This window comes from Pagrus major, chromosome 16 (assembly GCF_040436345.1).
Source record: "Pagrus major chromosome 16, Pma_NU_1.0".
NCBI lineage: Eukaryota > Metazoa > Chordata > Actinopteri > Spariformes > Sparidae > Pagrus > Pagrus major.
This window is the reverse complement of record NC_133230.1, coordinates 23,549,144-23,561,358: the sequence shown is the minus strand read 5'-3', so window position 1 is coordinate 23,561,358 and position 12,215 is coordinate 23,549,144. Positions and strand designations below refer to the sequence as shown.

Below are 12,215 nucleotides of genomic sequence, written 5' to 3'. Positions count from 1 at the left end.
CCTCGTGAAGTTGGTATCGGTGATGTCTGATATTTCATCTGACCACTTCCTTGACAGCAGTAGCACGAAAAACGACGTATTGTTGATGTTATTATAGCAACATAAGGGTGTAGCCTCAAATTATACAGTCACCAAAAAGCCACAGCTGTTGTGTTGACTCTATAATTATAAGTCAAGCTGAGCGTTATACATAGTAATTTGGTGATATGATATCACCACTGAGGCTTTCAGTGTGGTGTATATGTGGAGGTAAAGCACTGCCTTTTGTTTGGGCATTTGGATCAATCTTGTGACTGTAAAGTTCTAGTTGGTGGTAAACAGTAAAGATTTACTGCTGCTTGCTACCAGTTCTGGCACGTGCCCGTCTTTGTAAAGCAGGACTGTGAGGTTTTGGGTTTTTTTCCCTTTTTTTTCCATGGTCTTTGTTGCAGGCATCATCTGCTCCTTCCGTGATCTGCTCCCAGGCTGTACTAACTACTGTTTACATTTCAATTAACTCCCCACAGTTGGAGGAGGAACTAGATAGGATGTCTAATGGTAGTCAGCTATCATGGGAGTGTACAGAATAATTTAAAATAAAGTGCTTAGTATTCATAGTATGTGGTTGAAATGGGAGCCTCAGCTTGGATGGGATGAGAGCTAGTGTCGGATGCATTTTAAAGATCCCATATTCTGCGCATTTTCTGCTTCATTTCATTCAGGGTGGCTACTAGAAAATGTTTACATGCTTTAATTTAAAAAAAAAAACACGTTATTTTTCTCATACTGTCCATTGATGCAGCACCTCTCTTCACTCTGTCTGAACGCTACATTTTAGTGCCTCTCCCTTTAAAGCCTCCCTCCTGAGTCAGTCCACGCTGCTCTGATTGGTCATAAATTGTTTGCAAAAGTTTTAAACATTATGCATTTCTTTTGCTCTCTCTCATTCCGTCTGTTCTGTAGCTGTTGACCAAGGGCAGTCAGACCACAGAGATGACCCTGCGCCGTAACGCCCTGGGCCAGCTGGGCTTTCATGTCAACTTCGAGGGCATCGTTGCTGAGGTGGAGCCCTATGGGTACGCTTGGCAGGCCGGGCTCAGGCAGGGCAGCCGGCTGGTGGAGATCTGCAAGGTGTCAGTGGCCTCATTGTCTCACGAGCAGATGATCGACCTGCTCAGAACCTCGGTTACTGTCAAGGTGGTCATCATTCCACCTCATGAGGACTCCACACCACGCAGGTAGAGGGGATATTAGGGTTGGGATGTTGGGCGATTTTAAACCTCTCCTAAATAATTAATTTCTAATTGTTATACCGTTGCGATGTGGTTTGCCACTGATTAATATCAACTCACATCCACTGGTCTGGGTTTTCTGTTTTTTTAATCCACTGCCTCTACATTTACATCATTATAACTAGCACTGCTAGCACTATGATCTGCTTAATGAGGTATCTTAGGGGTGGAAAAGTAGTGATTAAAGGAGCATTTTGTCATATGCCAATTTAATAAACCCTAGTGGATATAGATGATCAATAGATATAAGAGAAACTCTAATGTACTTGTCCGTTGAGGCTGTCTTTAAACTATTCTGTCTGTGAATGCTTCATGTGCCAACAGAGGCTGCTCAGAAATCTACCACATGCCACTTGTGGATTACAAGAACCACAAGGAGGGCATGCCCTACGAGTTAAAGTTCCCCTTCAGGCCCACCAACAACAACACCAAGTGGCCGCGCACCTCATCCAGCCCGCAAACACGCGCTGCTGGCACAGGGGGAACGCTCATCAAGGCCCCGCCTTCAGACTTCGGCGACCGCAACCCTGCTGCTATTCCCAGAAGTGTGTCCAGCGATGGGCGACCCCTCAACCCCAAAAGGTCACAAAATAAATAATCTGTTATGAAACTGATTTTTAAAAAGCTGTCTGGCTGCTGTTTGTCTTTAATGACATATTTGTGTGTCGTCACAGATATTCCCCAGGAAATGACAACTACGCTCTCGCCTGCTCCATTGTGATGGGCCGCACGCTGCACAACACAAACTCCCCTTCCAGTCTTCCCTATGCAGACACCGTGAGCTCTTCCCATTGGAGGCAGAAGTCAATGCCTGATGGGTACGTTTTAGCCCTCACTATGGGGTACTTATGATAAATTGTCCCGCTGCACTACCTTTGCAACATAGTTGACCTCCCTCATCTCCCCTCCAGGTTTAATAACAACAACTGCCAGTCCCCTGGGTCGTCTGTGCGGCAGGTGGCAGGTGACGGGGTCAATGGGATCAAAGCCGGCTCCGGCACTGGCGTTGGATGGTCCCGAACTGGGGAGGGGGATGCGACCAGCAGACTGGGGGACAAAACCAGTGTGGGTAAGAGGAACGCCGAACTCTGGTCTCAGTGTTAGCCATGGAATAAAACATGATTACTACTGTTTTTTCAGCTCTCTACAGACCTCATTACCCATATTTATTTGCTTCTCACAGACACTGTGGTGTCCAAGGCAGTAATTCCTCGACTCCAGCCATCAGAGCAGGGCGGCCATGTTTCTCCGAACAAAAGCACGAAGGCGAGTCAGATTCAACAAGACTCAATATTTTATGTGATTTCTTCGCTCTTATTTCATAGCAAGCTACGATGATAATTTAATTTGATTTCTCGTCCCTGAATAGCCGGATGCTCCGTATTCATCCAGCCAGTCGAGCAGCAACACCCTCTCGAGCAACGCCTCCAGTTCCGCCCACAGCGATGAGAAGTGGTACGAGGTGGGCTCGCGTTCAGGCGTGCGGAGCGATCTCGAGCTCAACGGCTACCTTCAGGGCGCCTCCACCGACAGCGGCATCGATGCCACCTCCTTCACTGCCACACAAAGCAGCACAGCTTCTTCCACCGGTGCCTTCAGGGCCAAAGACAAAATCCCATGGCAGGATGACGCAACAGGCAGCAGCCAGAGGGCCACAGACACTCCACCTCCACCACCAGACTCTCTTGCCATTGGAGGCATTGAGATCCAAGCGAAGAGTCCATCAGCCTTTCCCCTTGTTCCTGACAGTGGCTCCTACAGCCTGAGTGATGCCGCCTCCCACTCCAGGTGTGCTGCTGTTCTGTTATAGTCAGCTGTAGGCAGCTGAGGAATTTTTTGCCCCCACATCAATGTTTCATTAAACAGACAGTGATTCATTGTAGTCCGGATATATCCTGCACCATCCCAGATGGAAAAGTCCAAAGCTCTGCGGTTTGGCATTAACAAAGGCAGAGAGGAAGAATGAAATAGCTGTGTATGTGTATGTGTGTGTGTGTGTGTGTGTGTGTGTGTGTGCGCGTGGTTTTGCATTTCTATGTATCTCGGTCTCCCGATGCCCATGATAGAAAGGAAGTGCTTGAAGTTGCTAGAAATGCAGACTGTGAGCTCAGCACTGTTTCCCCTCTCCTAAATCCCGCTTCCTTTGAATCAACCAAAGCTTTTCCTCCCTCTCTTCTTCACTCAGCCAGAAATAACTCAGCTCCACCAGACCTGTACATTGGCAGCTTTGTTTTATAGTATGCGCACGCACATGCGCGCTTGCAGCCAGACAGAAAACTTGCTGTTTGAAAATTTGAGCTTTTATGTCGTGCTACGTTATTTGAAGAAATGGAGTGCAAGGACACTGTGTCCTATTTTTTTGTCTATAAATTCATAAGTTGATCCCATCCGCAGTGATAGAAAGATAAGTAGTGATGGAACAGGTAAACTAATGCAGTTATGTTCTGTTTATGTATGCAAACAGTTCATGCAAACGCCAAAGTATTTTTTACAGTTTGAACTTGAAAAGTGGCTGTCAGGGGGAATTAAATTTGAGTAAAATTACAGATATTGACGCTCCATCAGTCATGCTAATTGAACAAAGGACAAAATAAATTAAACAACAGAAGGCCAACACACGAATACTCCACTTACACTCTACACTTTTGCAACCACTTAATCTCGGCGCTTGCATATTTAACAATTACATAAATATCAAAGTCTGTTTCACCTTCTTTAACCCGTGCATGTTTCTCGCCCCACGCTCAGTTCTGGCCACTCAGGGAGTCCGACTGGCCAGGGCTGCAGCCCCACGTCACCGCAAGACGAGGCAGCAGCTGCGGGCACCTCGGCCACGTCCCAGAACTGCCAGTCCCCGGGGAGCAAGAGTTTCTACCCTCGTCAAGGAGCGACCTCAAAGTACCTGATAGGCTGGAGGAAACCTGGGGGAACTGTCAACTCTGTGGACTTTGGCAGCACTCGCAAGTAAGATGGGAATAGTTTTCACCAAACATCTGTGAATGTTTAAAAGTGGCGCAAGTTGTGATAATGATCATTCAGCAAAGTGAAGAAATATATCCTGCTGTTGTTGGCATTGATGTTTGAGAGACTGGGAGAAGGAATGACTGTAGTCATTATTTGGCCCACTGACTGCTCACCTGATAGCAGAGCTTATGCTAATTTGGCCAACACTGCCACCATGTGGTGTAGCACCATACTTTTTGTTAAAAAATCCCTTGGTTCCCAGAGCAGGGTGACTAAACATAATTGCCCATTTTCATTCATTCAGGGCATCATATGTCTCACTGTTTGGCCCAAAGGATGTTTGCGTAATTTGTGGTTGATGACAACTGCTGTTTTCACACTATACAGCTGCTCCACAGACCACAGCTTTTCCTGTCGGAAGCAATAAAGTGGTGAAGTGTCATGTAAAGGGCATGTTGACATCACATTTTGAGGGGATACTTATAGCTTCTTATCATTTACAGAGCCTAATCTGCGTCTCAGAATTTAAACTGATGACCTTTAAACACAGGCATGCTCTGTTACATTCTTCACCTCCAGTACGTTTGCTTTTGGGCTTTCTTAACTTAGCTTTTCTCTCCAGACGGCACCAGAGCGACGGTCTGCTGGGCGGTCAGCCGCAGCTCAGGGCTAATCTCCGGGGCTCCCAGTCGCCCCAGCGGCACACTGCCAAGTCCAGCCTGGAAGAAGACTTGAAGAAGCTCATCACACTTGACAGCCCTCCACCCACAACAAGTGAAGAGAAGGTACAGAAAAAGGCTGTAGCATAAATGTCTATATACTGATGCTAGTAATATTATGGTTACTGACCAGAGGTCCTTGTACTCTTGTGTTGCCAGGTGTTATGTGGAAAGCTCAACTAATTTACCAAACTAACATGAGCTAAAAAAAAATAGAGATCCATTTTTTAAAATTGATTTATTTATTAATTAAATTTGATTTTAAAAATATATCCACATATTTTTGTTAAGGAAGAAAATGGGATTACAAATTGGTGTTATGTTTATACTATATCAAGAATTAGCTACCATCAGCCAGACACAGCTGTAACACCTGAATACTAGTTTGAGCAGAGAGGTTGAAATAGTTAGCTGTAACTAATGGATAAAAAGTTTTAAATAGTTTGCTATAAGTAATGGATAAGCAGTCAAAACAGTTACACTTGACTAATAAACACTGAAACTGTTAGCTTCAAGTAATGAATAAACCTTGAAATGGTTAGCTAAAAGCGATATAATTAACTAAAAGTAAGGAATAAATGGTTGAATAATTCCAGCTTTTGCCACTACAAGGGGTAGTAGCACAAATGTGCACTTGAGCAAGCAGCCTATATATTTGATTGTATGAAAAAAATATAGCAACTTATATAGAGACACTTTTATATAATGTTAAGGAACATCCAGTTTGTAATCCATTGATGAAATCATACTTGGAACATGACAGTAGAGTCGATTAAGCTCAACGACACTGTGTGGGACTTACAAGAAAGGTTCACAACCACTGGCATTCTTGTTTACTTTGTGTTTATTTGAAATTGATTATACCAAATAAATGCCATTTGCACTATTTTTCACTTACCTGAGTCCCGCCACTTATCTGTTTCCATCTCTATCTGAAGCCATTGTTTCCAGGTCCACCGCCCACTCGTCGCTCCATCCAGAGAACCCTGTCGGATGAGAGTATTTACGGCGGACAGAGGGAGCCATCCTCCAGCGGACAGCGTGACACGCCTACTGACCTTCTGTTCAGCTGCTCCACCATGCCACGCTCACCCACAACTCGCCATGGACCAAGCCGGCGAGCGTCGCATAAATCTCTGGGTGAATCTTCAGTATTTATAGCTGATCATAGAGGAAGTTGACATTTGATATGTTTTGTTTGTAGTTATAACTAAAGAAATGAAGTAGGACGTTTGTAATACATATCAGGTCTTCAGATAATAAGGTTTGTAATCTAATTCTAAAAAAACAGGATATAGACACACCAAAAGGAAATATTTTCCACACTTGCGAATTAAATGTAGCATCACTGTTGGTTCCACAGTTTCTCTTGTTTTCTGTCATGGGATAAACAGACAGCAGAACATGTTGTCCAGTATTTTACTTTCCTGTTTCTCCCTCCCAGGAGACCTGTCAGCCCCAGAGAGCTCAGAACTGGATCTGGAGAGGAAGAGGCAGCAGCTGCAGGACCCTGTCCTCATGCCCCTGCCTGGCGCTGGGGCAGATGGCCCACTGGACTGGGCCCACCTGGTAGACGCCGCCAAGGCATTTGAGGGTAGGCACGCGTGTATTCATTTCCTTCTCGAAGTCATTGGAAGGTTAATTATTTACATTATTTGGAAGGTGTGGCGTAGAAACCCAACTGCCACTTTTAATCTCACCACAAGATGGCAGTGCGATTCTGTATTTGTTCTCTCTCCAGGTCTAATAATATGTCTTTTAACTGTGTTTTATTCAGAGCAGAGGCTGGTCTTCCTAGCAGCCCAAGAGGAGAGCTCTGTAGCTGAGAGTGCTACCGCCACCAGCCCCCAGCAGGCTGAGCCTCAGGCTGCCCCACTGAGACAGCCGTCGCCTGGGTAAGAGGCCTAAGGTCATGGCCTGGGACCAGTGTTTGCTTTAATCCACCAGTGTCCAGCACTGTGCCACGGAAGACCCTGCAGATTTCAGTCCAATCAAACCCCTGCTGCAGCTGATGTCACTTATTAGTCTTAGTTACTTAGTTTGACTGCATGCTAAACAGTTAAATCAGCATCTGTAGTTTTTGGCACTGGCAACTTTGGACTGTGGTGCAGCTTTAACTACTGCTTCACTCTGAAGTCTCAGTGTCTGTTCCAGCTAATCTCCTGGTTGTCCTTTTTACAGAGAGACTCCAGCCTGCCTGATGGGGAAGGTCAGCCAGCTAGAGTCCATGGTGAAGGTGCTACAGGACGACTTGAAGAAGGTGAGTTATGGTTCAGTAAGCGTGAGAGCTCCTCCTTGAAAAATTTAAGTATCGAAGACATATATATCGATATTGGATTTTTTTGAGTATCAGAATTGAGTATCAGTCGGACTCTAATGTAAAATCTGTGTCACCACCAGGAGAAGGATGCCAAGGCGTCACTGCAGGCTCAGATCGAGAGCCTGAGAGAGGACAACCAGCGTCTCCTGGAGGAGTCCTACAGCGCCTCAGCCAAGCTCAAGAAGTTCACAGAGTGGGTCTTTAACACCATCGACATGAACTGACGCACACTCCGACACAGCTGCTCTACTTGGGGAGTCTGACCACTACTCAAACGGACCTGAACTCGCCTGTTCAGTACTGCACTTACAACAGAATTACTTATAAAAACTCACAACATGAACTGTTGCTCTTGGGCTTTCACAAACCAGTGCCAACATGGACTTACATGTCATCCTTCTCAGCCTTGTGGATCTGTGGAATAAACACCATTAAAGACGTTTTGGAACAGAACAGGGGGATAGAAGGAAAAAGGAGCAGTGGTGCGAGCGTGTGTCAGTTTTGATCAGCATGCACTCCCTTCCTTTGAATTTCAAAGATACGATGCTTTGTGTCCAAATTAATGGATTGTTGGTATCCCTGCATGTCAGAGACCGCAAGATGTTGAAACTAACCTCAAGGGATTTAAAGTTGCTGTCCCCATTTAGCTTCCGGGCTAACCTAATTACAAGTGAGCAGATTTCCAATTAAAAAAAGCTCCGACGCAATTTAAAATGAGAGAGAGCTGGTGAAAACAGTCCTATATTCCTCTGCTAGAGGTCGACACTTTCTAAGAATTACGTGACAGTGTGTTGATTAGTTGCTGTTTAAACTTTCGGTGATAACGACACTGATTATTTTTTATTACTAACCAAAAGAAAAGAAGCTATATGAGATGATGTGAGATGTCACTCCCTGTACGACAATACGCTTTTTCAGTAGCAGCGTGGGTAGGTAGACGCAGACAGACTGACCCTTTGCATAGCACATAACTGTAAACACTGTAAGGTCAAGTGCCTGTCTGTACTGCCTATGTAATAATATTGTAAAAGTGTATCAAATGTTTAAGTACTAGAGGGTTAAAAGCAGTTAAAACATGTATAGGACTACTGGTCACAAGCTGATAAAAAGAATATATATTGTAAAAAATAACACAGAACAGTATTGGTGCCATAAAGGTAGATATTGACCGATCAGTGTCACTTATTCAGATTATTGTAAATATATGATGTTAACATTTATTTTCTCTCGCCTCTGCCCTGGATATGATAATAAAGAGTATTTATGACAAAGATGGTGACCAAGAAAAAAAAAATCAGCCATATGCAGCTAGAGATCTGCATGTACTTATTATAATCAGAGAATATATCCTTTAAATCCAAAGTTTTCGCTAACTTTTGATCCAAAATTCATTTTTACGAAAGTCCTGCCTGCTGCAGTGGATTGATCGACAGTGCCACCTAGTGTTGACGACATGTAAAATGCTACATGGAACGGACCCCCCTCCTTCATCCATCGCATGCTAAAAAGGCCTCATTCTGGTCCCCGACTCTCTCCATAGATTAAATCGGTACTGTTCGATATATGATTACATAGTAAGATATTGTGTAAATCCTAAAATTTCAGCTACAGGGTTTTCTGTAGCGTGTAAATCTGCTTGTAAGCCCGACCTGAATTGAAAGTCCTTATTTAAGCCTCATAACTGTTTCCTTTTGTACTCGAGATACTGTGCAACTGTATATAAGGAGAATTTGATATTCATCAGAATTTGCACCTTCATTCTTATTTTCTAAGATTATTTTTTGATGTATTTCTGCTTTATTGGCTAGGGATACAGTGGAGAGTGAAAGGGCCGATATAAAAGACAAACCCGGGAATAAAACAGGACGAAGATCATGAGCGTGAATCACACAAATGAGTCCCAGGCCCCTAGCACAGCAGACCGCCCCTGCACCTTCATTCTTAACATGTGTGACGGCATGTGATTCTGTTTCCATTGAGCTGTGATGTGTAAAAATGTTTATATCTATTAAAGATATTTTGTTGAATTACACTTTGTGTCACAGATTTGTTCTTGGCGTGGTGTTTTTCCTGCAAACCTTCCTGCGTAACAAGACAAAAACAGGAGGAGTAACGTAACTGCCGGGGCTTTTTGAGGTGGCTTTTCGGAGTTAATGGATACCTGTCAGTGACCTGGCAGGAGGTGGCCGCCTGCTGTTGTGTTGTGATTAACAGAGAGCTGCTGTTTTTCCACTTAGGCTTGATTACACAAGGCAGTTGCCCTGACAGAGACGAGTCTAGATCAGACAGATTGATGGATGAGGAGGACCTGAGAGACGCCGGGGTGAAGATGTGGACGATTATGGATCCAATAAATGACTTGAGTGTGATGTCTTGCAGAGTTATGGCTTACTACTGAGATGTTGTTTTTGGACATACTTTAAATTAAAATCACATAAAAGGATAGTTTGACATTTCTTTCAGTTTCTCTTAGACTAGTACTCGCGTGGCCACATGTACAATGATAGAAGTATTGGTTCCCAGGAATGTTCCTACTGACCACATTGGCCACAAAGAGATCCCTATTTAATGTGATTTATTTAACTCAGGCTGCTGAGGCCTTATATAAGCTTCACCTTAAAGGGTAACTCCACCAACTTTACACATTCAAGTGTGTTTACAGGAGTTGGCGAGTACTACGGCATATGTGGAAAAAAGTAGTACAAACCTTTTGTGGCTCCAGAGAAAGCTGCATGTAATCTGATAAATATCCTCCAGTGATGCTACTCAGTGGCTAAGGTGCATTGTGGGTAATGTAGTAGGCACCATGTTTTGAAAAGCAGTCCACTGCTCTAGCATCGCACTCCTATTACACCGTTGGACTCATTATGGACAGTTGAAAATCGATACAGCAGAACCAGAAATATTGCCTTTTTTATTCCATGCTTTCTCTATTCCTTTTCAAATCCTGGCACCCTACATTACCCACAATGCAACACACTGTAGGTAATTTATCTATTTACACATAGCCTCCTCTGGAGCCACAAAAGGCTTCATTCTACTTTTTTCACATATGAAGTAGTCCTCGCCAACCCCTGTAAACACACTTTAATGTGTAAAGTTGGTGGAGTTACCCTTTAAGGTGAAGCTTATATAAGGCCTCAGCAGCCCGAGTTAGATAAATCAAGTGCATGTCTCCAAAATTTGCATCTTTTGAGGACAAGATCGCCTCTTTTGATTCCTCAGTTTCCTTGTTGAACTGCAGTGGAGGTATGTCTACAGCCATGCTACCTGCTATGTGTCGCTACATCTTACCATCAGCATGCTAACACGCTCATAGTGACAGCACTAACATATTGACATTTACAGTTAATATTTACCAGGTTCATCATCTTAGTTTTTACCTATATGGCATGCTAGCAAACTAAAGTGGGATAGCAAAAGTTAGCATACATAAGCTAATTAGCACTCAACACAAAGTTGAGCTGAGGCATGGGGTATAAACCAAAGTTAGGCAGATTTAAATTTGATATTTAATAACTGCACAAGATAAAATGTGGAAGGATCACTCAAGTCATTGGGATTTATAGGCCTTCTCCAGAGGCTGTACCAAATTTCATTGCAGTCCAGCAAACAGCTGTTGAGATATTTAAGCTGACCAACATCCCGAGAGCCACGCTGCTCTCACGGATAAAATGAGGAAATTTCACATTAAAAAAACAGATTTATCCAACTCAGACTGTTTGGCTGAACAGAGTGAGGACTGCAGACTGCCCGCCACATCCTACACTGAAAATCCATCAGGAAGAGGATGCTCGGCCAGTACGGACAATTAGTGACTAATCTCTTTCAACACACGTATGAGCATGTGAATATTGTTGTAAGACAGATTTTTAAAAAAAAACTAAAACAAAATGGCAGGCCACAAGTGAAACCTAACGTGTTCCCTTCATTGGCTGACTTCTCACAGAAAGTGTCATTCTGCTAGCAGTGCTCAGATTATGAAAAATAATTTCAAAATGAATCACTCTACATATTTAAAGAGCGTTTTACATCACACGAATATATATTTAAATGAATTGTTTTATAGTTTTTTGTTAGACAGGCCTGATTGAACCTTATAGCGGGTCAAGTTCTGGGCTGTTTTAAAACGTTTCTTTCAATTATGAATGTCTCCACCGCATCTCCACGTTTCAACACCAGCCTCACACTTTCTGGATTTGTCCAGCTAATAAATACACAACACGCCTCTTTGATCACTGTACATCCAGCAGGATCTCTGTGGTATCAGGCGTGTGGCCAGTAGTGTTGCTCTCTGGCAGTGGTGTGGCTGTGAACAGCCTGTTCAATAATTTAGCATTAATGCAGATTATAGCAGGGCTGGCCCCCTTAAAGCAGATTAGAGAAGTCCCTGTCTGTCTGTGTGTCTGTCTGTCACCTTGTTATTAATGATGGCTCTCCTTAATGCCGGAGCAGCTCATGAGATAGGAAGATATGCTGATTGCAGGCATGGCTGGTTAAATCATATCGCTATATGGTGGATGTACAGAGAAGTAGATGTGGAGTTTGATAGCAGAGCTCTTTTTAACGTGGGGGATGGGCGGGACATGATATGAAGTCATGCTCTCTTCCTGCTGAAAACTATTAGAGAAATGTGTGGGGTAAGCACCGTGGGCCGACGGATGGTTTCACACTAATAGGTACACCACTCACACGGGAGTGTGACCTTGGTTTCCCTTGGTTACCACATTTACCAAGACCAGCACTTTGGAGTTGTTTAAAATTTTCTGACTTAATCTGCTTTCGCCCTGAAGTGAAATCCTGAGCACACTGAACTTTAAATAATGAGAATTGGGCTTTTCATCTGTTTCGCTTGATAAAATGCTCGTTCAAGGTCTCTTCTGTGTGCGAGGAATATTTGAAGCGCCTACAAACATTTTCAAAAGCAATGAAGAGAGGAGG

At 43.7% G+C, this 12,215-nt stretch overlaps 1 protein-coding gene across 3 annotated transcripts in view; it reads left to right on the top strand.

Annotated features, from left to right (window-relative positions):
* Positions 1-9,306, top strand: part of LOC141010429 (signal-induced proliferation-associated 1-like protein 1) — a 39,103-nt gene extending 29,797 nt beyond the window's left edge. For all 3 annotated transcript variants that reach the window (XM_073483387.1, XM_073483390.1, XM_073483389.1), the window contains exons 9-21: positions 943-1,217; positions 1,596-1,853; positions 1,946-2,089; positions 2,183-2,340; positions 2,455-2,537; positions 2,641-3,059; positions 4,020-4,235; positions 4,858-5,020; positions 5,893-6,094; positions 6,399-6,548; positions 6,732-6,849; positions 7,136-7,214; positions 7,355-9,306. In XM_073483387.1, the coding sequence (XP_073339488.1) occupies positions 943-1,217; positions 1,596-1,853; positions 1,946-2,089; positions 2,183-2,340; positions 2,455-2,537; positions 2,641-3,059; positions 4,020-4,235; positions 4,858-5,020; positions 5,893-6,094; positions 6,399-6,548; positions 6,732-6,849; positions 7,136-7,214; positions 7,355-7,498 (2,409 nt within the window). In that variant the 3' untranslated portion in view covers positions 7,499-9,306. The remainder of the gene's footprint in view (positions 1-942; positions 1,218-1,595; positions 1,854-1,945; positions 2,090-2,182; positions 2,341-2,454; positions 2,538-2,640; positions 3,060-4,019; positions 4,236-4,857; positions 5,021-5,892; positions 6,095-6,398; positions 6,549-6,731; positions 6,850-7,135; positions 7,215-7,354) is intronic.
* The last annotated feature ends 2,909 nt before the right edge of the window (positions 9,307-12,215 follow it).